The sequence below is a fragment of the Elgaria multicarinata genome, chromosome 4 (assembly GCF_023053635.1).
Source record: "Elgaria multicarinata webbii isolate HBS135686 ecotype San Diego chromosome 4, rElgMul1.1.pri, whole genome shotgun sequence".
Taxonomy (NCBI): Eukaryota; Metazoa; Chordata; class Lepidosauria; order Squamata; family Anguidae; genus Elgaria; species Elgaria multicarinata.
The window spans coordinates 16,866,309-16,893,350 of NC_086174.1; the positions used below are offsets into that span (position 1 = coordinate 16,866,309).

The 27,042-nt window shown below is 41.7% G+C and overlaps 1 protein-coding gene across 23 annotated transcripts in view; it reads left to right on the top strand.

Annotated features, from left to right (window-relative positions):
* NRXN1 (neurexin 1) overlaps positions 1-27,042 on the top strand; it is a 1,218,662-nt gene that overhangs the window by 141,089 nt on the left and 1,050,531 nt on the right. For 15 of the 23 annotated variants that reach the window (XM_063123832.1, XM_063123833.1, XM_063123845.1 and 12 more), the window contains exons 2-3: positions 6,368-6,385; positions 13,099-13,128. The exons of 5 other annotated variants lie outside the window; for them this stretch is intronic. In XM_063123832.1, coding sequence (XP_062979902.1) covers positions 6,368-6,385; positions 13,099-13,128 — 48 coding nt within the window. Of the gene's footprint in view, positions 1-6,367; positions 6,386-13,098; positions 13,129-14,051; positions 14,334-27,042 lie in introns of those variants that run through there. 3 more of the 23 variants (XM_063123834.1, XM_063123853.1, XM_063123861.1) reach the window with 2 other exon arrangements.

The window sequence follows — 27,042 nt, forward strand, 5'->3', positions numbered from 1 at the left end:
AGGTCGTGCATTCTTAATAGTCAGGTTGTAGATGTAGCCATATGTAAAGTGTGTGTATATATATATATATATATATATATATATATATATATTATTTTTTAACCCACTCTAAGCATGCATAGCCAGAAGTTTGGTTCAGATTGATTGATTGATTGACTGATTCCATTTCTAAACTGCCTAATAGCCGAATATCTCTGGGCAGTTCTGAAGCACTCTGGGCAGATTGCAGCCTAGAAGCCCATTTAAGTTGCAAAATGGGGAAGTGGGCATATAACCTTCTTTTAACATATACCTGAGGAAGAACAGACCATTAAAGGTTCTGTTTTGCATGCAAAAGGTCCCACAATAAGTCTCTGCCATCTCTGATACTTCTGGAAAAGTTCCCAGTCTGAAATCCTGGAGATCCAGTCCGCGCCAGTCAGTGACCCTATTCAAACAGCACACCACAATGGTTAAGCATTTTGAGCTAAACCTTATGGCTTAGCTTGTCATGTAGCTTATAACTTAGGCCTTAGCTAGACCTAAGGTTTATCCCGGGATTGTCCCGGGGTCGTCCCCGCCTACTGCTGGGATATCCTGTGTGTCTTTTACATGAACAGGGATGACCCCGGGATAATCCCAGGATAAACCTTAGGTCTAGCTAAGGCCTAAGTGTGTCGTGTAAATCATTCCTAACCATGGTGTCTGCATAACCATGGTTTAAAGTATTTGCTTCAAAAGGGTTAGCGGCCTATCCATGGCTTAGCGTGTTTTCTGAACAGGCCCAGTGTAGGGCAACAGTGGGGAACCTGTGCCCCTCTAGATGTTGCTGGACTCTGACTTCCCCAGATGGTGAATGTCAAGGATGATGGGAATTGTAGTCCAAAACATCTGGAAGCCCACTGGCTCCATGCCCTTAGTATTGGGAATATGAGCTAGATGTTTTGATAGCCTCAGTAAAAGGCAGCTCGCATTATTATATATTCCTAAATTTCCCCAGTCTTAGTAGCTATTAGGGATTTTTAGGCATGTACAAGAATTCCGTTCCTGTTCACAAATCTTCTAAAGCTCCCCATTCACAATCCCGAATGTAAACATGAGCAGAAGCATAATTCTAGGGGAAACATTACAATTTCAAAAGCTTCCATTCCCATTCAAAAGTGCAAGCGTACAGTTTGAAAAATATTGCATTCTCCCCCAGCCCCCCTCATTTTCATGCTTTAGCCTATGTGGGGGAGGGTTGGGGGGGGGGAGAAGTCTGCATTTGAGATGTGTGTTTGGAAAAGTAGGCATTTTTTTGTGTTTGAAAACGCACACTTTACCTGTTTGGAAAAAAAGAAAAGAAAGACTTTTGCGTTTGGGAGTAAGAACAAGGTAAGACCAGCATCAGGGTTGACAATGAAGGTGCTCAACAAACCTGAACATCACTCCTTCCCCCATCCCTAGGCATTTTGAGCATTCCAGATAGCTATGGATGAATCCATCAGCTTTCCTTTATCTCACATTTGATTTTGGTGTAATCTCCCTTTTCCCCCCATCCCTTTTTTTTTTAAACTAAAAAGAGTAAATTTTTGATAAACTCTTATTTAAAAGGGGAATTGGGGAGGGGAAGGAAGCATCCATTGACCAGAACCACTCAGAAAAAGATGTATTTACTTCACATTCTCTTCCCATGTCAATTGTGGGTATAACCACACACAATTTCAATAACAGAAATTGCCACATTCTTTATATATCCATATATAAGCTTTTATTCTGCCTTTTGACATCAAAGGAGCCCTCAACAGGACTTGGTAATTACATAAATAGCAATAGAATCTGCATAAAACCAGATCAATAAATAAGAGATGAAACTACTCTAATAGACAAACCAAAAGAATACAACTACTCTAAATTCAGCTATGAGCTCCATGTCAATATACCAGAGAGCTCTTATATTGCGAACTATGGGCATGTCTACACCAGCCCTAAACCTGGGATCATCCTGGGATCATCCCTGTGCATCCAAATGCCACACAGGGGATCCTGGGAGCAGGCAGGGATGGCCCCTCCATTTTCCTGGGATGTCCCTTAGGTGTAGAAAGGGTCTGTATCATTGCATGGATAGCATTACAAGGGAAGCCACACAATACCTATGAAAGCTTCAAATCCTCTATGGACCTCCGTCCTTGCCTTCATTTTTAATATTATTAATTTGGACTAGAAATCAAGTGCCATTTTCTCTTATAAAGCCTTCAATTCAACAAGCCCTGACTAATGTAGAGATATTACATGGCCACTAACTTAGCTCAATTATGTTTTGTTTTTGCATCCTTGCCTGTTTGAGCTGCTGTGCTTTGATTTTCATAGTCTAATATACGCCTGCACAATTTGTGCCCCACAAAGCCAAATGCATCCCATTAACCATTCCTTGTGCTCTTCCAGTTGCTTCACAACTCCCCTGTTTTTTATAATCCCAGGCAGCAAGGCAGGAATTGTATCAAGCGAAACCACCATTTAAATTTTTATATGGCTCCCAGAACCCTGAAATTCACACCAGCATGACTCCAACCATTACCTTAATTAGGTTTTGGTCTACTGGGACCTCTGTTTGTTGACCACAGTTTCAAAACAGTAGTTCAGGGTAGAATAATTTATACTTGCACCCCACTTATATCAGACCCGTGCAACTCCAGAATTATTATCAGATTCTGAATGAGATTAGAGATGGACAAATCTGTGAAATTCAGATTACCTCAGTTTCACAATTTTCTAATCTTACATTCAGATCATCCCAAACTTTGAGAATGTTTCCAACGTTTAATTCGGTTCATATACCTTTTTATAGTCTGAATGGAAATGTTGTGGATTTTTGTGTGCATTTTCGATCTGATTTTGTTTAGTGCACACATTTCTGCAAGCGATCTTCCAAAAATAATGCATTTTCCTGGTATAATGCATTTGCTATTTTCATTAATATACACATTGTTGTGCACTTTTCCATAACTTGTGGGTTTTGTATGCACAATTTGATTGGAGAACTCCACCGCAAAATTTGGAGAAGTGCACATTTCGATGGATAACTCAGATTTGGATCTCGTTGGTTCGAAAGTGCAAAATTAAGTAAGTTCGCATTAAAATGCAAACCGAATGAATTTCTCTCATCCCTTGGGGAGATCTGTGTGACAGAAATCCCCACATTATGTTTATATCGAAGGCCAGCCCAGCACATGACACACCAAGCCAAACACAGACTACCAACTATGTGTAGAAAACCACCAGCAGTTTGTTCTACCTTCTGTATTGCCTGGGACTGCAAAAATGAGGACAAGTTATTCTTCCACCAGCTGCTCCCCAGACAACTGTTCTTCAGGTTCTTACATAGTTTGGTTATGTGGGTTGCTAAAAGGGAAGCAACTTCAGGAGTGCATCTGCCATTTCCCTGATATCTTCCTTTTGGCAAAAAGAAGTTTGAGGTGTTCACTACTATGGCCACACCTGAATGAGAAACACTCAGGAAAAGCTGTGTTGTGCATGTGAATGGTTCACCGCTGGATTGCAGCCATTTTGTTTTGGAGTCAATGTGCACTTCAGTTCTCTTTCCTTTCTTGGTGTGATTCTAATCTAGTCAGTTTAGGGTGACCATATTTGGGAAACCAAAAAAGAGGACACCTAGTGTGTGTGTGGGGAAGCAGCTTTCTGAGTCCTGCAGAAAGTACATTATTCCCCCGCCACCTTAAAGAACCCGATTGGAGTGGAGGAGGGGAAAGGATTTTATTCTGCACCACCACCATCCACTCCAATTGGGGCCTTTTCTATAATGTCCATGAATGACCCACTTTCCCCTTTAAGACCTCAATTGGAGCTCGGGGTGGGGGAATGATGTGCCTCAAGAAAGCATGTCATTCCCTCCTGCCATGCTAATGGCAGCCTTAAAGGGGAAGGTGTGTCATTCCAGGACATTATTGAAAATTATAGAAAATCCCCCCCTGACACCATGGAAAGAACAAAAACCAGGACAAATCCGGGGAAATCCTGACAGTTGGTCACCCTAAGTCAGTTAGAACACTTCTGGTGAAGCAATGTGAAATTTGGATTTTAGACCAGTTACTGCCCCGTATTTTCAGTAACCCTAAACTATGTTGAGACATGATGTAGTTGGCTGATGTTGAATGGGGGAGAAATGATTACTGTTGATGTGAAGGTGCCTGCTTAAATGGTTAGTTAATATAATTAGACATGATTCTGTAGGTGTTGCTCATTTGTATTAATGATTCCCACAGTCTTGTCATAAATGATCCAGGCTGTCCTGTTTCCTAGAATTATTCTTTGGCCTTAAAGAAGAAGAAAAAGTGGAAGTAAACACAGTGCTGCTTCCACATATTTCGCAATTTAGAGAGAGAGAGTCAAACTCTTAGCCTTTAATAGCTGTATCCAGCATGGATGGGAAAGGCTTCAGCTGTTGATTTTCAGACTACCATGCAGCTGTTAAAACCAGGACCTCTGCCAAGAAATAAGTTGGAAAGTTGAGAAACACCAAAGTGCAGAGGAGGACAGGAATTCTGTCAAGACCAGCATCAGCACCTGGTTCACTTGAAGAACTGATGGGGCTCCTGTAGGCCCACAGGCAATGATCCCAGCCCACGCTTCTGTTCATCTGCAGAATGCTATTTTGAATTTCTTACAAGGCTTCAGAGAATCAGGGGCATTGTGGGGAATTGAACATGGTGGCTCATAGCCAACCACTGCTGCTGCTGCAGATAACGATAGCCACTAATTTGGATGGCTTTAAAAGGGGCTAGACAAATTCCTGGAGGAGAAGACTAGCCCTGATGGCTATGTACTTCCTCCAGTTTCAGAGGCAGTATGCCTATGTACAACTGTTGCAGGAGAGCATGGGCAGAAGGGTGCTGTTGCAGTCATGTTTTGCTTGTGAGTTTCCCATGGTCAGCTGGTCAGCCTCTGTGTGAACAGAATGCTGGACTAGCTGGACCCTTGGTCTGATCCAGCAGGGCTCTTCTTGTGTTCTTGATCCCACATCCAGGGGTCCACTGATATAGAAGGGCTTCCAGCAAAGTTTGTGTTGCAGAGGGTCCATTAAATTATGAGTTGGCCTTGGATTATGTATTTTAAGAGATGTGAATAAGAGGGCATCTCAGCTGGTGATGTTTCTTCTCACGACTGATGAGCAGCATCACCTGCTGAAATTCCTTCTTCCATAGCACTACAAAAGATACAGTGGCCTCCAACAGTCCTTCTCTCCATCTGGTCGTTCTAGTGGCAGCTCTGCTTTCAGAAAGCCCTTAAGCGTGCAAGCTGCTCACACGGCATGTCTGCTTGAGAGATGTTAGACTCTCACTGCTTCTTCCCAGGGATCCCTGGGAAAGGTAGTTCTGAGGGTGAGCTAAGAATCTCTAATAGATCATTCTCAGCAGCCTCACCAAAGTATAATTCCCAAGATTATTTGGTCTACGGCCTAACCATTACACCGTTACAGAAGCAAAATAAGCTAAGCTTGTAGTGCAGCCTTTGCCTACAGAGGGCTTAATTTGAACTAGGTTTTATACATTCTGAACTAGAATGTATTTTCAGTCTAGGAATGTCAAACCCCCCTTCCCTTCCCTTCTTTGTGTCTTTAACACATTGCTAAACCTGCTCCATACATTTAGCAAGTGAAGCTTTTCATGGTACGAAGATCAGCGATGCACTACCCGTTATACCTGTGCATATGGATCTTGTAAAAACAACAACACAGAACAGAATCAGGTCTTCCTGTTTGTTTGCTTTAAAGATGAAAGCTCTATGCCATGCCCATTGTCTTGTTTCTCCCAAGATCATGTGCAGTAGTAATAAGGTCACCTCTTCTCCCTGAGCTTTTAATAGACAGTTTTTCCTTTGACACTGAATATTCTCACCACCCCTCACCACTTATCTGGGATTTAGGGGAAAGGGATTCTAGTCCAAAGGAAGCACCTTCCAGACCAGCTTGAATCCTCACACTTTTCTCTCTTTTTCTTTCACCCCCCCTTTCTCCATTTAGAACTTAATCACTGCACACCACGGCACCCTTTGAAATCATTGACTTACCCAAGAACTTGTGATGGGTGAATCCTAATATCACACCGTCCCTTTTAACAACCAAAATCCCTTTACACTCTAAAAAAAAAGCACTTTTTTGTTGTTTCATTTTGTGCCTAGATGCGGATTATTATTTTAACGGAAGAAACACGGCTTCCCTGTGCTTTTGGTCTCCCCTGCCCCCTTCCTTTTGGATAGTAGCAATGGATCACTTGCATGTGGTGTTTGATGCCTTGCATGATGTTCACATGCAAAGGCAAGTTCCAGTCTGCATGCTGCTTAATGAATGTTTTTTTCCCCTTTTCTCTCCCTCCTTGTTATGTGCTTTCAGAAGACAACTATGTGGAAGGTGGGTGCTTTCTATCTTATTTTCCAAAGCTCTTTTCTTACCCTTCCTGTCCCTTCTATTTAGTGTTTTGCCTCCTGGTTACTGTTTATAATGATGCACCTTGTCATTAAAAACGGTAAGTTGATTTTCTTCTTCCCTCATGAGAATGTGTCAATTTTAACTTGGTGCTACTGCTGCTGGTGGTGTGTGCTATACCCTTTCCCCCCCCCCTCTTTGAAATATATTGTTGAAATGAGAATCATTTCATAGTTTCATTGGGGAAAGCAGAATACATTTTCTGGTCAGCATTCTTGCAGAATTAATGACTCCGAAACTCCAAAACAAATAAAAGAACCCCAAAATGAATTTGTGTTGTGTAAATGTATCAACTGGGTGTCCTTTTTAAACTGGTTATTTTTGAACATTTGAAGCTGGCAAATTTGCAAAATAAGCTAATAATTTATCTTTAAAAATATGCAAATCTACGAAAGAGTATTAGAAAAGGTCACAAACAGTGGCCATAATCCAATATACTCCTCTTGAGGTGTACAGATTTTAGCGCAATGTCTAGTAGGGTTTTTTCACCTAATTTTGCTTAATACTGCAAGCTGATTGTGAAGACTCGCTGAGTTTTAAAAAAGCACCTTGTTTGGTGACATCATCATCATCATCATCATCATCATCATCATGCCTAAAACTGCTAATCAGAGACTAAAATGGAAAGACAAGCCCTGCTTTCAGGCATGTAGGGACTTTATGGTAGAGAGAGAAAAAGACATAAATGTGCAGGTCTCCTTGAGAGGCTTACTGGATTGTGTATTCTTTAATGGAAACAACAACAAAAAAGATTTGATGATGATGATGATGATGATTACGATTACATTTATATACCGCCCCATAGCCAAAGCTCTCTGGGTGGTTTACAGAAGTTAAAAACTGTGAACATTAAATATATGTAAAAAAATTAAAACCATAAAAAGCATAAAATACAAACAAAAACAGACAATATCCATCTAAAAACAACTATTCTGGGGCCAGTTAAAAAACTCAGCATATGCTGTTAAATGCCTGGGAGAAGAGAAAAGTCTTGACCTGGTGCCAAAAGGATAACAACGTTGGCGCCAGGCGAGCTTTATCAGGGAGATCATTCCATAATTGAGGGGCCACCACTGAAAAGGCCCATTCCCTTGTTGCCATTCCCTGAGCTTCCCTCGGGGTAGGCACCTGGAGGATGACCTTAGATGTTGAGCATAGTGACCATTGGATTCTCTGTGCTAGCTAAATGATTCTTTGGCCAGCGTCAATGAGGTCTGTTGTGCTGCTGTGATCAGGGGGCTTTTATAAGACCAAAAAACTAATACTGAGAGAAACTGATTCCATTTTCCCCCTTGGAGAGGGAAAGCAAAACACCTGATCCTTCTACAAACTGATGAATAGAATTCTGAAATCATTGACAGAATCCCCCAAACTTCAAGAGGTGGATAATTTATTTGGCATTTGTTGAACTGATTGGCACCAAACACCAGTTATTCCAGCCTCATGCCCACATGGCTGAGTTGCTAGAAAGATCCACAGCTTCTTTCTCTTTTAACTTACACCTATTCCATTACTCTCTGTGGCACAATAATATGGACCCCTAGAGTCTGATTTTGGCTAAACTGACTTGTCAGTTCCTTTACGGACATGGCAGAAGGACAGGATGAATGTCATAAAACTACCATGTAATCTTGTCTAGCCAGAGTGTTGGTAAGTACGTTCTTCAGTTGGTAAAATATGTGTGGGTGGGTTTTGTGACGTATTATGGAAAGCACGGTATTAATGCACTGCTCTAATGTTTGCAGGAGTCAGATGAGATTTTGACACCTGGACCTTCCCAATTATGATCCACCAATGTGAAAACAATTTATCAGCCATGTATTAGGGGCTGTCGTGCCAATTTTGTAACCCCAAGCAGACAGAGATGCAAGGAGGTTTTCGGAGACCTCTGGTAGGCCAAGCAGTCAACATGGGCTACATTCTGCTTGGTGGTTAATTATATTATTATTATTATTATTATTATTATTATTATTATTATTATTAATAATAATAATAATAATAATAATAATAATAATATTTATATACCACTCCATATCTAAAATAGATTCTGGAGCGGTGCACATAGAAATGAAACAGAAAAAAGAAAGACAATTAAAAAGGCAAATTAAAATTGTTCCATTTAAGAGAAAGGGACCCATAGAAATAGTGGCTGGTCAGCTGAGGAACGCTTCCTGGAAAAATAGATGTTTTCAGGAGGCCTCGGAAGCAGCATAGTGTTGGCTCCTTCCTGACCTCTAGGAGCAGGGTGTTCCAAAGAGAGTTATGCAAGCCTCTTTTAGATACAAGGTTTTCAGGGGATGCTTTCTGGCAGAATCATTGTCATCTAGAAGATTCTGTTGTTGTTTTTGTGATTATTCAAATGTATTCTGGAGGAAGACATGGCAGATTAAACACAACTGTGTCAAGGATTTAATGGAAGGAAATGTCTTCTGAGAGTCCAATTCATCTAATATAAAGCTGTGTATATTTACAGTTTTATACTGTATGCTTTTATCTGTACGCCGCCCTGAGATCTTATTAATATAGGGCGGGATATAAATGTTTTAAATAAATAAATATTAAACAAATAATATGAAAGTGCACTATGAGTCAGATCCTTCAGCCGGCCTTCATCACTGTGCCTTCCCTTCACTTCATAGAGCCACTTTAATTAAGGACAGTCATGGATTATCTCAGTTAAGCAAGAATTTCCTTAACCAAATTGACCCCAAGGGAAAGGGAGAATGTTAAAAGACAGGTGTATGCTAACGTTGGCTCATGAGTTGCAAAATAGCATATGATGAAAGGTAATAGTTGAATATTAATGGGTGGGCAGTCTGTACCTAATATGTACATAGAGTTCTGGATATATTAATCTTTTAGGGTTTATTTACATAATCCCCCTTTTATGTGAGAAAAATTCAAGCTAGGATAGAGTGACCCAAGTTGTGTGATCAGCCAAGCCATACCCATGAAGACAACTGGCTGCCCAGCAAAAGTTACTGCTACAACTCTTATTTTGGCTGCCGTTGTGGGATTGCAAAAATGGGGTGAGAGGGAAAGGCCGCAATATACAGAGAGTGGGCTGCCTTTGGCTTGATGATGCACAAATTGGACATGCCTAAGGTATCTAGTTGGCTTCATTCCCCCCCCCCCTTTTAGTGGTCAGATGTGCTGAGGATATGCTGTGATGCAGTTCTGAACCCAGATTTAAAAATGCATCTGTCTTGACCCTGTACTTCTCCTCCATCCACAGCAACTGCCCATGTGTAAGTGCAGAGAGGATGTTGTTAGGAAGATCTGACAGCCTGTATGGTCTGTATCAGGAATTACGTTGCAAGGCAGTTCTCCAATGGCCCATCATTCCTAATGTTACAGGAAGCATTTCTAATTTCCGGTTTCTCCTTCCATGCTGTATTTTAGAGCAGGGATCCTGATAGCTCTTCCCCAGGTAAACTCCAAATGGGCCATAGGTCCACATGGAACCACCAGGAACATGCCCTCTAATGACCTCAGTGTCCTCGCAGGGTGATAAGGAAGATGACACTCTCTCAAGTATCCTGACCCCAAGTTGTTTAGGGCTTAATACACTAGTACCAAAACCTTAAGCCTGCCATGGTAGAGAATAGGGAAACAGTGCAGTTCCTCAGCAAAAGAGCTGCATGCTGAAAAGAGGCAGCTCATGACATAGCCGAGCTGCTGCTTTCTGCACTAGCTCTAGCTTCCATAGGAGCCTTAAGAAGAGCTCCACATGGACTGCGTTGCAGTAATCCAGTCTGAGGCTACTAGTGCTTGTACCATTGTGGCCAAGCTATCTTTATATACTAGAGATGAACCATCCAAAGCTGCTAAAAGGCATTCTAGGCTGCCATGGCATCTTGGGCATCCAGAGACAGTGATTGATGTAGGATCTAGGCTACGTACGTGATCTTTTAAAGGCAGTTCAATCCCATCTAGAACAGACAATGAGCCTAACTCATCAAATGACTATAAAACACAAAATCAAAATCAAAAGGAAGGAGCATGCCTTCTGCCATCCTTGTCTGAGGCAACACACCATAGGAAAGAGGCAGTTCCTTTATTTGTGTTTCTCTCCTCCTCCTCTTCCTTCCCCATAGGATTGCCCTGCCCATAGGTCATACTATAATCTCCAATTCAATAAATTGCGAACTTAATGCAGTGCTGATGTCCGTCTGACCATTAATTAATTTATTAATTAATTAAAAAGGAAAAGGAGGAAACCCTCTCTCATACAACATGAAATGGCTTTGGGTGGAAGGGTTTTGTGGGTGGTCCTCTTTGTTTTCATTTTGAGGTGACTATTTCTTTTGGAAAAGATAATACAGTTAGATGTTATACTCATTCAGAAAAGCCCGATGATGTTAACAGTAGAGAAAACCACAGAGAACTTAGTAAATACAGTCCCTGATCTTAAAGGCAGTTTTTCATCTGCATACTGAAGGAACTGGAAGATACTGTACCTCAGAAACCTAAGGGCATGTCTACACCAGGCCTATATCCCGGGATCATCCCGGGATCATTCCTGTGCATCCAAACGTCACACGGGATCCCAGGGGCAGGCAGGGACGATCCCTCCATTTTCCTGGGCTAACCTTTAGGTTTAGAAAGGGCTTGTATTGCTAAAACATAAACACAGTGATTCTAAGCACAGTTAGTAGAGAGATGGGGTTTATCCACACCAAGCAGGATATTCCACTATGAAAGCGCTATACAAAATGCAGGAGCCACACCAAGCAGCATATAGCAGTATGAAAGCAGTATATAGTAGTATGTCTCAGGCCACAGCTAGACCTAAGGTTTATCCTGGGATCATCCAGGGTTAGCCCTTGCCTGAGCACTGGATCCCCTGTGTGTCACCTAGATGAACAGGTTTGAACCCTGGATGATCCAAGAATAAACCTTAGGTCTAGCTATGGCCTCAATGGGTCCCAACAGTTGTCAGTGCACTTCAGTACTGCTATAAAGCAGTCGTGTGGCTCCTGCCTTTTATATACCGCTTTCATAGTGCAATATCCTCCTTGGTATAGATGAGCCCTAAGTCGTACTGAGTTCAGTTCAACTTCTGAGAAAACGTGGTTAGCATTCAACTGAAAGACTGAAATCCTTATTTACCTGAAAGTAAGCTCCTCTGAATGCAGTGAGACTTACTTCCGAGTATGTGCAAACGAGCAGACATCCTCTCATCTCATCTAAAATCAAGCACAAAACCTGAATATCATTGAGCTTATATTGCAGCATTAGTATTTAACTAAGGTATGGTTTATTGTTATGGAGGCCAAAATAAGATTGCTGATATATCCAAACACCTAATAGAGGGTTCCTTTCAATTGAGAAGAGATACTTTGTGAAATGAAAATGTGCTTTATTGTTGAAAACTTTATTTCTTCAAATGACTGATGATGTGATATAATGTCTTTGGAATGTGAACTCTCTGCCTTTGAAAATTCTTCTTCGGGATCACTTGTTATATGTTTTATGTGTGCTCCTAATTTTCTATGTAAATTAGAAATCTCAGGGTACTGTTTAGGAACCTTATCTGCCAATAAAAAATAGCGTATTCTATTGCACACCTTCTTTGTGTGAACCAAAGAAAAATATGCATGGAAATGTAGCATTACTTTTTTACGGAGGAAGAGATGGCTAATTTTATAGCATTGTTTCTAAATGACTACTTTTGGGTTTCTACCTCCATCCACCCAGCCTTTATTGTCATGCATGTTTGCTTATTAAGTTAAATATATGACCTAAACTTCTGTTTAAGGGGATATAAAATGCAATATCTAAAAAAAAATGTGGAAAGTACATCAATTATTTTGTTGTAATTTGGGTTATTGTTAAAATGTTTCTGGAGAAATTTACATAGAATAATTTAAACCGTAGGTCTCTACAATGTGGGGAAAAAAAGTTCATCAGGAAGCTTATTTCAATCTCAATGTAATTAAGGTGCATTTATATTGGAGAAAGCATCCTCCAAATTGTGATTTATGTTGTTCCATCCACTGGATAACTAATAATTTGCCTGATCAGGAACAGACTTTTTTTTTTCCGCTCAAAGGTTTCACACAAACAAGGAGACATCCCTTGCATTATCATTTCAATGTGACAAAGGAATTATTTTATTTAATTATTTGAACTGCTCATTTTCAATGAGGGGAAAAAGATCAGACCCAGCCCATGCTTCAGTTTGACAGTATTCTACGTTTCGAAAAGGGGGGGGAGAGAATTAATAATAACGAGGACAATTTTACACCTTAAGGATGAAGCGTCCTCCTCATGAAACAATACGATCAAAGTGTTGACAAGATTAAGATCAGATACTCCATGAATTTGTTGAACTTGAAATCATTTTATTATCATATTTTTTTTTGGTCTTCGGCCCCAACTAGGGAAGGATCTATTCAGTGCCCCTTTGCCCGCCGCCCGCCTCCAAAAGCATTCCAACCAGTGGTTGAAAAATGCTCTTTTAATTTTCCAATGTAATGCAAACATCTCACAGGAGACAGATGCCTGTTGCAAAAAAAAAAAAATAATAATCAAAAAAACACCACCACAAAAAAACTTTTTTTTTGTCGCTGTGACAATACCACCTTCCCATGCAGCCTTGTTCATTGCTGACTGTGCTCTTGTTTTCCTTTAAGGTCTGGCGCACTTGATGATGGGCGACCAAGGTATGGGTTCTGCTCCTTTTCCACTCTGCTTTCATTGTTTTTATTTATTTTATTTTGTTTTGTTCTGTTTCTTCTTCTTCTTTTTTTTCTGTAGTTGCTTCGAAATCCATCGCAGCAAATTATGGCCAAATGCTTGAAAGCTGTCTCGGGCTGCCCATGAGCACATAATCTTAGCCGCACATTTCTTTCTTTCTTTCGTTGTTGTAGTTGTTGTTGTGTGTATATATAGATATATACATATTCTATATAAATAGCTCTATTTATGGCGGGGTTTTTTTTTTCTTTTTAATTTGCTTCCCAAATCTTCTGTTCTCCTTTTCGACTGTTTCCCCTACCCCACTTGCAATATAATAACTGTTTAAAAGATTTAGAAAGGAAAGAGTGAAAGAATCTGTTTGAGGAATTGATTTTGAAATAAGAGATTTGCGTTTGTACTCGAAGGAAAAGAGTCCTGCTTTGCATTCATGCATGGCTGTTTGGAAAATGCAGAAAGCACTTGCTCCTGGCTTCCGGAATGCTCAGAATTATTATTATTATTATTATTTATTTATTTATTTATTTATTTATTTTGCAACCTGACAAAATGAGTGGCGTTTTCCCCATCACCTTGTGAAACCCTCCCTCTTAGTCAGTGTTTCATGTCACTTCTGTTTCACTCATTTGAAAATGAAGCATGGGTTATACTTCCGTGTTTTTTTCTGCATGGCCACGGAGGTTGGAAAGCAACGATTCTTAAGACGCGACACCCATTGCATCTCCATGTGTCCTCAAACACTTGTTTCATGCTTTGTCTCTTCTCATGTTGTGGATTGTGAAAGCATTTACATTTACACACACATGACTCTTACCCGTTGTTTCTCTTCTTTGTTCTCTCTTTCGTCTGACAATGCTTTCTTCATGGAACCATTTCATCAAATCCATAGGTAAAAGTAAAGGTATTACATGACTTCCTTCCTTCCTTTCTTCTCCTTCTCCCTTTCTTTTGAATGATATCTATATGCTCTAAAGTATGTCTGAGTGATGCAAATATATGTATTTTGTGTTGTTGGTCTGTGGTTTGGGGAGGTACGTATGCTTTTATAGAAAAATTATATATGGGACTCAAGGTAAGGAATAATAAAAAAAGTGGAAGGCAGAAGTTTACACTCAAAAGCTGACTTTTAAACTGAAGAATGCTCCTCTATTTTTTTAAAAGGAAATGTTAAATACCTTGTATATAAATAACTTTCTTACTGATATTTTTTATCAAATGCTTCATGGCACCAGCATTATGCTAGACAATGTATAGGCCATATAGGTGGCACCTTCCTTTGCCAATGGCTTTACAATCCAAGCATCTTTGTAAACTGCCCAGAGAGCTTCGGCTATGGGGCGGTATATAAATGTAAATAATAATAATAATAATAATAATAATAATAATAATAATAATAATAATGAGCATCATGCATTGAATGAAGGTTAAAGCAAAGGGCAGATATTGATAGAGGTGTAGCTGGTAGTAGCTGACATCGCTGATGAGGTACATTTATGGCATGGTCTTGGAAAGGTTTCACAGAAGCAATACATGGTGGGGCTTGCTTGATGGAGGAGGGCTGCTGGTGGTGGGGATTTTCCTGGATTAAGGGATCAGCATGGAAGAAGGATCAGAGACAGGCGTTGAAGAAGGGGAGCTGATCTCAAGTCACCTTCTGAGGTATGGAATCTGTTCTCAATGCCCTGCAAAATGTAAAGTGAATCTATCAGAGGCAGCCTTCAGCGTGATGCCACCGGATACTGACACAATGGAGAAGCTTGGTCCAAGGCTGCTGACTCCGACATCAGTGGGGCGATGAATCCACTCCAGGTTTCGGTCAGAATGAGTCAAAACTCTAAAGGAGCTTGTGGTGTTACCCCACAATTAAGTATCTTGTATATGTCTAGGTTAGTATGTCTGGTAAGTATGGAATGTTAGAACTGAGTGGGTGTGGTTTATGATGTAATAGGTGGGGGGAAAGGAGTATATAAGGAGAGTGTTGAGAGTTTGTGGGTGAGTTTGAGTGCATGTGAGGAGAATAAGAAGAGTTTGGATTCTAGGGATTTAGGATTGGTGTGAAGAGAGTGAGGTGGTTAGTGTGTGGAAAGTTTAGATCAGGCAGGATTGAAAGTATTACATTTTGCTTTAAAAATTTTAAATAGTAATAAACATATTATTATTTTGTTAGCTACCGAATACCACGTGTCAGCTTGGCATTATTTACCTGCCTTAGAGTTATTAAACACCCACACCAGAGTATTCCCCACAGTATATTTTGAGAGATCCTATATTAAACCTCTTTCCCTCATAGCTAGGGGAAAGGTCTTATTTAACCCTCCCTCAGGTTTTCAGGTGGTGGTGCTTGGCCTGAGAAGGGATTATGCAATGGGCCTCGTGTGGCGAAGAGCCTCGTGTGGCGCAGAGTGGTAAGCAGCAGTTACTGCAGCCGAAACTCTCCCCACGGCCTGAGTTCGATCCCAGCGGAAGCTGGTTCTCAGGCAGCCGGCTCAGGTCGACTCAGCCTTCCATCCTTCCGAGGTCGGTAAAATGAGTACCCAGCTAGCTGGGGGAAAGGTAACTGTGACTGGGGAAGGCAATGGCAAACCACCCCGCTACAAAGTCTGCCAAGAAAACGTCAGCGAAAGCAGGCGTCCCTCTAGGAGTCAGCAATGACTCAAGTGCTTGCATGAGAGGTTCCTTTCCTTTTCCTTCCTAGTGTAAGGGTCTGTTACGTCACAGAGCTATCCAAGGAGCTTTTCCTTTGGATAGCTCCTTTAGAGTTCTGAGTGGTTCTGACTGAAACCCGAAGTAGATTCACTGCCCCACTGACATAGGCACCACCAGCCTCCACCGCTTAGCTGTGAGTTTTTCCTCATGGGTTATTAGCCTTGTGTGAACTCCAAACACTGGATAGAACAAAAAGAGAGATAAGAAATGGCAGAGAAAAGGCAAGTGTGGCTGCAATTTTCCTCCTGTTGCTTGTTGTTAGTGTACGTGTGTCTGCTTTACATTTGGTGCAAGGACAAACCAAACCAAGTAACTCTCGTAACATCACTCGGTAAGTTTGAAACTAACTTAGCATACCAGTGTAATTAAGAGCAAAGAAAGTACAAGCCAGAGAAAGCAATTTCGTCCCATTTATTTCAACGGGGAAATGAAACTCACGCTTAATCGTCTCTTTTTGAAAACAAAGGAACTTACAGATGTTTGTGTTTGGCTTGAAATGTCAAGGTGCATAAGATGCCTATGAGTTTTTTTGTTTGTTTTTTGGGAGGAAAATTATTTTTGAAGTTTAATTCTGTTGACTGGATAACATGACGAGCATGGAATTTTCAGTCCCTTCCCACTGCATTTCCCTTGATGTGTTATAAACCACAAATAAATCCCATTTCTTTATTTAAAGTGTTGTGCATTGCAGGTAGGCTCACGCATGCTGCTCTTTCACCTTTTGGATTCTGTTGTGTAGTGAATTCTCGACATTTCTCTCCCCTCCCTGCCCCCGGTCCCAATATTAGCAGTTATTATAGAGCTTTTAAGGTTACTATGTTACTTTAATGCCTTGAAATGCCAGTGATACAAAGTTAAAATGGTAGCTATATATCCCTATTGAGTGTGTGTGATAGTATGCTTAGAATACAACTAAGACATTAATGACACCTAATGTGCTATAAGAGTTCATGAGCTTTAAAAGTCACTGTTGCAGTAACCGTTACAAATAAAACGCAAGACGGGGAAACTAATTGCATCTAAACTGTTGTTATTGTTGCTGTTCCACTCCCTTAGAAACACCCTTCCTAAACAGAAGAGATATTCCTAAGGTCACAATCCTTGCTTTGTGTGTAGTTTTGATTCAAAGTCAAAATGGCAGAGATTTAAGACCACGTCACAGATTTTCCATCCATAGAAGGTATGCATGGTTATGGGGGAGGGGGTGCCATTTCTCACCCCACTCTGAGTTAAGGACAGACAAATCTGCCACTTCTATTTCTTTGGCATTCAAAAGCTTGAAATCCTTTTTCGAATATGAAGAGATTTGCAATTTTTGGTGAATTCTTATCCCAAACTAACTGAAATGAAGTTCTCACTCAATTTCAGTAGCCAAATTTAATAGGTCCAGCAATTCCCAACATAGGGAAGGACCATGCTGCACCTATCAGTGATAAAGCTGTTAAAGATGAGGACCCTGGGTGAGTATAGAAAGATTTTAATCTCAGACTAACAACACAAAGCCCTGGGCCTGGATGGTCATAGCTGTTAGTTTCAATTTCCCCCACATTCTATTTTTCCACTTTTTAAAATCTCAAGCGCTTTCTATTGCGTATGTCAAAAACAAACCAAAATGAAATCCTCACCTATCCCTGCCCTGATGTCTCACATACTACTGCCCCTGCCCCCTTGATGTCTACATTTAGATAGGGGTAGTCAACTTGGTGCCCTCCAGATGTTTTGTCCAAGGATCAGGGATTGTGGGATTTGTAATCCAAAACATCTGGAAGGCATCAACTTGTCTATTCTGAAATCAATGTAGAACATGGACTTCTGCAAATGAGTGATCCAGTTGAACATGCGCTGGGGCTCCATGCAACCAGAGACCCCACCTAAGGTTGCATGGAGTGCCTACTCAACATTCAGCTAAATTCGAATTGGTGCCTCTTTGCAAACATCTGGGCTTAATGCCCAGATGATAAGGGGACAGGATCAGTGGTGTGTGCAACATCAGAGTGAGGCCAGCTGCACTATCCCACACCTCTTTATCCAAATATACCTTCCAAGTATGGATAAAACCCTTTGAAGAGGGCTTTAGGAATGTGCTGACTCATTGTTATTATTTATTACATTTATATACCGCCCCATAGCCGATTCAGATGTGATTAACATGGGCCATTTGTCCCTCTACGTTCTTGCAATGAATATATATCATATGGAAGGTGTTTTGTTATGTTTGGTGATATCTACCTATTGATACTACACTCATACTACAGCCCTTGTGCAAATGTAATGGGTTTTCTGTGAAGAAAGTAAAAGAAAAAAAGAAAAAAAAGGATTATGGCCTGATGCCTAGTTACGCTAATTAACTGAAACCCATAGTTATAGGAAATGTCAGGTTTAAAAACTACATGGAGAATTGCTCCCATCTCATGTCAAATGAAGATACGAATCATGATCCAGATAACATAGCCCAACAGTGTCATTTTCAATGTGTCTGGGTTATTTTTCTGACATTTTGCTCTCCCACTTATTTCTGTTCCTTTGATGTGAGAGAACTGGGATGAGTGATGCAGAGAATTATTGGCAATTTATATTGCATTGAAATTATGACTGTGATGGAAGGAAAGATGGGAATGTTAATATGCAGCATCCATGGCACCCTTTTATATAGCATATACTGAATGAGGAATTCGATGTGTCAGAGAGTGGACATTTTTCTTCCCCTTAACAATTCAAATCAACCAGCATGAACTAACTCTGCTTGAGAGTTGGTTCTCATATACTCACAATTCATTTGATGTCCTTCAGGTACATTGTGTCTCTCTTATTATATTATTATCCTTGCTTAAAATTATTCTGATGTGAACATTTTTTTCCATAAAAAAATAGGGCTAGTTCAGACCTCCATGTCTATCACTTGCTCAACTGAATATCTCAACTGAAAAGCATTATTTGAGCTGATGTCCTGTGACATGGAATTCCTGCCTGTGGCAATAATCTTCTGATGCATTATTCACACGTGCAAGTTTTCACTTGATGCTACAAGGTGCATGTGTGAAATGATTCTTAGAAATATAGCTAGAAGAAGGCAAAGCCATGATCAGATTTTACATAACTCTAGATTATACCTTGCAAATATTTAGCACTGACGTTTACTACACTGTTGTTGCAGCTTCGGAAAGGGGTATGAAAGTGGTATATAAAAGGCAGGAGCCACACTACTGCTTCATAGAAGTATTGAAGTGCACTGACAACTGTTGGGGGTCATTGACACACACCATATATCACTTTCATACCATTATATCCTGCTTGGTGTGTGTTGTGGGCTATAGTTGCTCAAGTGTCCCTAAGGAGTCAAAACTAAGGAAAGTTCCTGGGCTAATCTACAAAGCTTTATTGCAAACAATTAACACTTCTGTAACACTTCTGAAATCACTTTTAATGGGAAAATTCCCTCTAGGCAACTCTATGCAACTAAGCAAAACATTTGACTGTTCAAAGGAAAGAAAAGGCTTTTCAAATGTCCCAAGGTTCAAGGTAGAGGAGGGAGTGTCGCCGCCTTCTCACGCAACCTCTCCAATTGTGTCTTTGGTGCTAATCTCTCTGAATGTTTTAACTTCCCGTGATTCCTAGCATCCAGTAATGTTTTGGAATGTTCACCCCCAGAAGTTGACTCCCTGGAGACAGACTCTGGGAGGGGCGTATTCGCAGCTGGAGGCTCTTCGGTGTGAACTTCCTCTACCACTGGCTCCGCATCTTCTGAATCAGAATCTGTTTCTGATGGATTCCCTGTGTCACCTGGTCCCAACACCAGAACAGTAGGGGCATACATGACAGTGTGGCTCCTGCCTTTTATATACCACTTTCATTGTGCAATAGCATGCTAGGTGTAGATTAGGCCTAGGTCTCCCCAGTGTCTGACACTCCATTCACTATACCACACTGGGGCCTTTGCTAGACCTACCGGTAAGTCCGCAACAGAGGAGGGGAGATCCTGCGATGTGAGTATCACGGGATGGCGCCCTCGTTTACATACAAGGCATGATGAGCTCAAGAAGAGAGCCATCACCCCTACCATTTTTTTTTTTTGGTACATTTAAAGGGCTGGCTGTGCTCAAGTGCATGAGCGGCTAAAGTTAGGGATTTTTTTTTTTAAAAAAATGATTTCCTCACTCCCCCCACTCTCGCTCTGATGGGCGCAGCAGCTCCCGGCTCCGCATGAGTAATTGCGCGGAGCCGGGAAAAGCCACAGAAACGGTCCACATGCTTGCGGTCTAGGGCTCAGCCCAAGACCGCAGGAAAAACTGGGGCCAAAGGGTAGGCCTGTATCCCGGGGCCAGATTGGGTTGATCCCTGCCTGAGCCCGGGATCCCCTGTGTGTCATCTGGATGCACAGGGACGATCCCAGGTATCAGGGATGCTTTAGGGTGGATTCCTGCATTGAGCAGGGGGTTGGATTAGATGGCCTTGTAGGCCCATTCCAACTCTGCTATTCTATGATTCTATCACCCCGGGATATAGCCTGGTCTAGCAAAGGCCACACTCTCACCCAGTACTCCTGGTCCTATGTGTGGTAAGTTTTGGCTACTTTCCTTCCTCCTTTCTTCAACTTTATGATCCCACCACCCCTGGTTTCTGGAGATTCATTCTTTTCAAGCTGCTGCCTACTTTGTTCCAGTGTATTTATCCATCATGTTATTTTTTAGCTTCTCTATGAATTCCCCCTACACCACCCTACACACAGAGAAGGCAGACTCTCCTGGTAATATGTGATTTTTTTAACCAAGCCAACTTGACAACTTTTCCTTCTCCCAGAGGAGGTAGAATGAAAATATTGATGGTTCTCTTGTCATAAATTTAAATTTTCACAAATTTAAAAACAGAAAATCCATTAATTGGTCCAACTCACTGCAGGCTGAATTGGGATATGTAGCAGAAAACAGACCAAAGTCCAGGGGCCAAACCAATGGAAGCTTACTGAGCTCCACCCCCTAAATGGATGTCTCTGACATCCCTATGTACAAGGCAAAACAGAGTTTTGAATCTGTAATGGTATTTCCTTCAAATGTCTCAAAGGATTAAAAATTGTGTTATGTAGGAGGAGGATACACATATTATTTTAATAATGTTATGCATAAGGACGGTTTGACCTTCAAAATTTCATTATGTTAATTTCTTATGTGATTGCATGGTAGTGGAAATTTATGTATACATGGTTTTAATAGGACTATTAGAAATTGATGTGAAGGTTGTAGTCCTGGAAAGATGGAAGAACCAACTCCCCATGACACCTTCGATGTCACCTTTGCTTTACACCAAATCTTTGCTTGGTGTGGTACACGAGTGGCACACCTGTGCCACATGGGCCTGTGGAAGGGGTGAAAAGGATACTGAATAGGCCAGATATGAATATCTACTCCTACAGAATTTCTCAATCTTCTGGTGAGTCATGGGGATGGTGAAAACACACCCAGAGATCCAAGGAGGGAAGTGGAAATTCACATGGTGAGGCAGACATTAAGGACATACTTACAATTTAATGAGTGGGCTGAGTAGGCTTCATCTTTATTTTTTCTTTTGATTTTTTTAAATAAATAAATAAAACAAGGACAAGCCATTGCAGGCTGCAGCCAGCTGATGTAGCATTGTGTCCCAGTAGAAGAATTTCATTCTTGCTCGCAAAAGATGTGAGCATGCCCCTTGTCTTGTGCTCAATTCCCAGTTCGATTTGTGCAAATTTCCTAATTTGTGCAGATTTTCTCAGTAGATGGAATCAGCCCACTTTAGTCTATCAGGGACATTTGCATAAATTAGAAGATTTTTTGGCAAATTTCAGGAGATTTGCGCAAATCTCTTGTTCAGTCACTGCTCAATTTGTGCAAATTTCCTGTTCATGCAGATTGAACAGTGATTGCAAATGCAAATGGGAACTGGGGATGAAATTATGTCCAAAGAATCCTAGCAGTCTCAAACATCTTTAGGTCCCAGTGACATTGGGGAAGATGCCCCCGAAGGACTCATTTTAGAGAGATTTCTAATGTAATTGGCTGATGGGGCAGCCATCTTTTCTTTCTGTATAATGTTACTGGGACTTGCCTTCAAGAATGGTTCTTAAACCCTCTCAAGTTGATTAATTTTTATAGAGATTCCGGGTTTTGCGACTAATTCAATTTATGTTTTTATGTCTTCTCTGCCACAAATATTTTATTGTTCGTGCTTGATATTTTTATTTGTTTCTTTTATTATATCTTACTTTTGTTTGGTGTACACTACAATAAAGGTCCTTTTGGGGTCTGAAAAGTGGCTTATAAATTTTAATATCATAAAATATATCTGAGGCAGTTTTACAACTTACCATTAAAGCAACAACAAAAAGCCAATCGCTACCACATTAAAAACAGCAGACGAAAATGCCAAAATATCATTACATTGCGGATAAAACTGTTCAAATAAATCACTCAAATTAAAAAGGATCCCAGCAACCAATATGCCAAGCCAAAACAATCACAGTGTGAATAATAAAACAAGTGACAATATGACAAAATTAAACTAAATTAAACACCTAAAACACAGGAAAACAGAACAAACTTTGCCTGATGCCTGAAAGAAAGTAAATAAACTGAACTCCTTGCGAGAAAGTGACAGTAAGGGTGCAGCTGTAGAAAAGGTTGCATCTCCATGATTTCTGCCTACAGAAGTCCTCCAATGGTGTTCTCAGTTGCCAGGGGGGGTCCATATGGGATCAGGCAACTTGTTACTAGGCCAAATATGCAAATACAAAGCTACACTGGCAAGAACTGTGAATAAGGAAGAATTTGGGCCATTTTTCAATTGCGATGTTTTTACGATGTGCACCAGTGCAGCTGGTGAGGTAATGAACAATGCTGCTGATTAGAAGGCCAAAGTTGCCACACAAATATTTTATTTTTATTTATTTAGAATATTTATATACCGCTCCCCATTGAAAAATTTCGGAGCGGTGTACAAGGTAAAATGGAAATAAAAACAGAATAAAACAGTTAAAACTAAATTTAAAAGAAGCAAAAACAGAAATCCAAGGCTGCATATTAAAGAAAGGCTTCTTGGAATAACGATGTTTTCAGGAGGCGCTGAAAGGAGTACAAGGTTGGCGCCTGCCTGACCTCCAGAGGCAGGGAATTCCACAGGAGGGGAGCCACCACGCTGAAGGCTCTTCCCCTGGTGGATTCCAATTGGAGGATGGATCTAGGTGGAACCACCAGGAGCAGGCCCTCGGATGACCTCGGTGACCGGGCAGGTTGGTAAGGGAGAAGGCGCTCTCTCAGGTATCCTGGTCCCAAGTTGTTTAGGGCTTTGTACACAAGTACAAGAACCTTAAACCTGGCCCGGTAGCGAATAGCCAGTGCAGCGTCCTCAGCAGAGGAGTTACATGCTGGAAAGGGGCCGCTCCAGACAACAGCTGTGCTGCAGCATTCTGCACTAGCTCCAGCTTCCGGAGCAGCTTCAAGGGCAGCCCCACATAGAGCGCATTGCAGTAATCCAATCTTGAGGTTACCAATGCCTGTACCACCGTGGTCAAGCTATCCCTGTCCAGGAGAGGCCGTAGTTGGCGAACCAACCGAAGATGGTAAAAGGCACTCCGAGCCGTGGCGGCTACTTGAGCCTCCAACGATAGAAATGGGTCTAAGAGTACCCCCAAACTACGATTCTGTTCTTTCAGAGGCAGTGCAACCCCATCCAGAACGGCAATGAGCCTGTCTCCTGGATTCGGAAACCACTCACCCACAGGGCTTCCGTCTTGCCAGGATTCTGTCTCAGTTTATTGGCCCTCATCCAACCCATTACTGAGTCTAGGCACTGGTCCAGGACCTGCACAGCCTCACCTGATTCAGTTGTCACAGGAAGATAGAGCTGCGTGTCATCAGCGTATTGATGGCATTTAGCTCCAAATCCCCTAATGACCGCTCCCAACGGCTTCATATAGATGTTAAATAACATTGGGGACAAGATGGTGCCCTGCAGCACTCCATAGCTCAATTGCCAGGAGGCCGAGGACTGGTCACCCAGTGCTACTCTCTGAAAATGACCCCGTAGGTAGGACCGGAACCACTGTAAAACAGTGCCTCCGATGCCCATCCCACAGAGTCGATCCAGGAGGATACCATGGTCAATGGTATCAAAAGCCGCCAAGTGATCGAGCAGGATTAACAGGGTTGCATTCCCCCTGTCCCTCTCTCGATAAAGGTCATCCATCAGGGCGACCAAGGCTGATTCAGTCCCGTAACCAGATCGTAACCCAGACTGGAATGGGTCTAGATAATCAGTATCCTCCAAGAGTGCCTGCAGTTGCTCCGCCACAACCCTCTCAAGTACCTTCCCTAAAAAAGGAGTGTTAGCAACTGGGCGGTAGTTGCCTAATACCGTCGGGTCCAGGGTGGGCTTCTTCAGGAGTGGTCACACTACTGCCTCCTTAAGGACAGCAGGGACCACCCCTTCCCGGAGAGAAGCATTTATCACCCCCTGGACCCACCCAGTCAGACCCCCTCGGCTTGCTTTTATAAGCCAGGAGGGACAGGGATCGAGAGGGCAAGTGGTCGGATGCACTGCTGCAAGCCCCTTGTCTACATCATCAGGCCGCAATAACTGGAACTGATCCCACAAAATTGTGCAGATGGTGGCATCGGACACCTCAACTGGAGCTGCACTAAAAACAACATCAAGCTTGCTGCGGAGAGAAGCGATCTTGTCCTCAAAGTGTGATGCAAAAAGGTCACAGCAGGTCCTTGACGGAGCCAGGTCCCCATTTGCTGGGGAGGATGTTAGCAGCCCCCGGATCACCCGGAAGAGCTCCGCTGGATGGCTACTCGAGGACGCAATGGAGGCAGCAAAATACAAGAGTTCTGTGGGGCAAAATATAGAGGCTGCAATCTAGAGTACAATTGAGCAAAGCCTACTCCTCAAATGAGACCAGGGCCGGATCTACACTACTGCTTTAAAGCGCTTTATAACAGTTTTATAGCGCTTTAAAGCAGTTAAAGCACTTTATAACTGTTATAAAGTGCTTTAAAGCAGTAGTGTAGATCCTGCCTGGGTTAGTAGAGCATTAGTAGAGGTAGGAGTAATTTCAAAGTGGCCAGAGGCAGGCCACTTCCACCTGTATATATCCTGTGGAGAGTGGTTTGGAACCTATCCAATAATAAATATTGGATAGGTCCATGCAATGTGAATGGCAGTTATGACACCACCAGCTAGTAGACCAATCAGCTCCCTCCTCCTCACGACCTCATTGCTTGTATTATTTATTATTTATTTATTTAATATATTTATATCCCACCCTATATCACTAAGATCTATGGGCGGCGTACAGATAAAAACATACAGTATAAAACAATAAATATACACAGTTAAAAACAAATTAAACCATAATCCAAGTTAAAACAATATATAATTTAAAAGCAATAGATGCAGTTAAAACAGTTAAAACAATGTGCCAGTGAGTTTAACCATCAAAGGCTTTGTTAAAAAGCCATGTTTTTACTTGGTGTCGAAATGCAATCAATATTGGCGCCAATCGGGCCTCCAAGGGGAGGGCATTCCATAGTCGGGGTGCCACCACAGAGAAAGCTCTCTCCCTTGTCCCATCATAATGTATATGTAACGTCAGCAGCCTGTATACCACTCCTTTCCCTGTGCCCTCTCTCCTATGGAACCTATAAAGAAACACCAAGGCCATTTCTACAGCTGCCTTTTCCCCCCAGAACCATCCCGGGATCATCCCTGTGCATGCAAATGACACACAGGGGATCCCAGGAGCAGGCAGGGATGATCCCTCTATTTTCCTGGGATAATCCTTAGGTGTAGAAAGGGCCCAAGGCCACTGAGGCCACAGCTAGACCTAAGGTTTATCCTGGGATCATCCAGGGTCCGCCCCTGCCTGAGCACTGGATCCCCTGTGTGTCACCTAGATGAACAGGTTTGACCCCTGGACAATCCAGGGATAAAAGGTCTAGCTATGGCCTAAGTTCAGGACCAAGAAATAGAGCCCCAAATCGAGCTATGCAGATTTTCAATAACATAGCCACGGGGTTGGAATGTTGTTGAATAGGATCAAATGGATGAAGAGTAGAGGGTACAGATGATGCAATGGGCAGAGGTGAAGGTCATCAGAGATGGAGAGAAGATGTAACAGATCCAAGAGAAAAATATATATATCTGAAAGTCATAAGGTATGCTTTCAAAGTTCTATTAGGATGTTCTAGGTATGTCTGCATTTAGTAGATGGATTACATCCTCAGTGATATTTTTCAGGCCTCCTTTCCTATCCTATCCCCCCTCAAAATTTGGAGTGGCATTAGCTGTCGCATGAGGAACTTGTTTTGTTTGCATGCAACTTTTCAAAACAAGATCAACATGCACTAAAAAAAATGAAGACGGTTTTGGTAAGTGACACAAAGTGTTTGTGCTAGACTTGTGTGCAAGTGGCTTCTCAAAATTCTCCACCTTATTTGTGGGAAGAGAAATTGGGGGGGGGGACAATTTCACCGAATTTCTCCAGGGGGAGGAGAAATTCTCCAGCAATTTCTCAAAGGTAGTCATTGCCATTGGCAAGGGTTGCAGTACATCCTCCTCCTCCTCCTCCTCCTCCTCCTCCTCCTCCTCCTCCTCAGGGTTTGTGGGTTTTGCACTGCAAGTGTGTGTGTTGTCACCATTTTGCATTCTCCATAATGCCCCATATACCTAGCATCACTCCAGGGCATTGAGGGGAGGGAATGTGACCACAACAAAAAATAATGGTGAAGAAAATTTGGAGTAAATTCGGAAAAGTGTCCTTTAATTTCTTGAGGTAAGAAAAGAAAAATATCAGTAATTTCCTGAAAGTTTTCTTTCCCCATGAAAGTTTTCTTTCCCCATTACTGCTTCATTATCAGGGCAGAAATTTATTTTTAATGTGTGTTGGTGGAGTTTTTGAGGGCTCTGTCTATATTTTTCATTCTATTACACATCTCACCATGACTCTACAGTTTCCCAGTGTTAGATCAATGTTCTTTTCACCCAAGGACGAGATCCAAACAGCCCTTAAGCACGACTCCACCATTCCAGCGACAGAGGGTTCAAAAGCGCTTTATTGATTAGTTTAGTAATCAAGGCCTGGTCTCTTCCAAGGGAGAAATCAAACAAAAGACATAGGGAATACGGTACAGTATTTGAGCTTG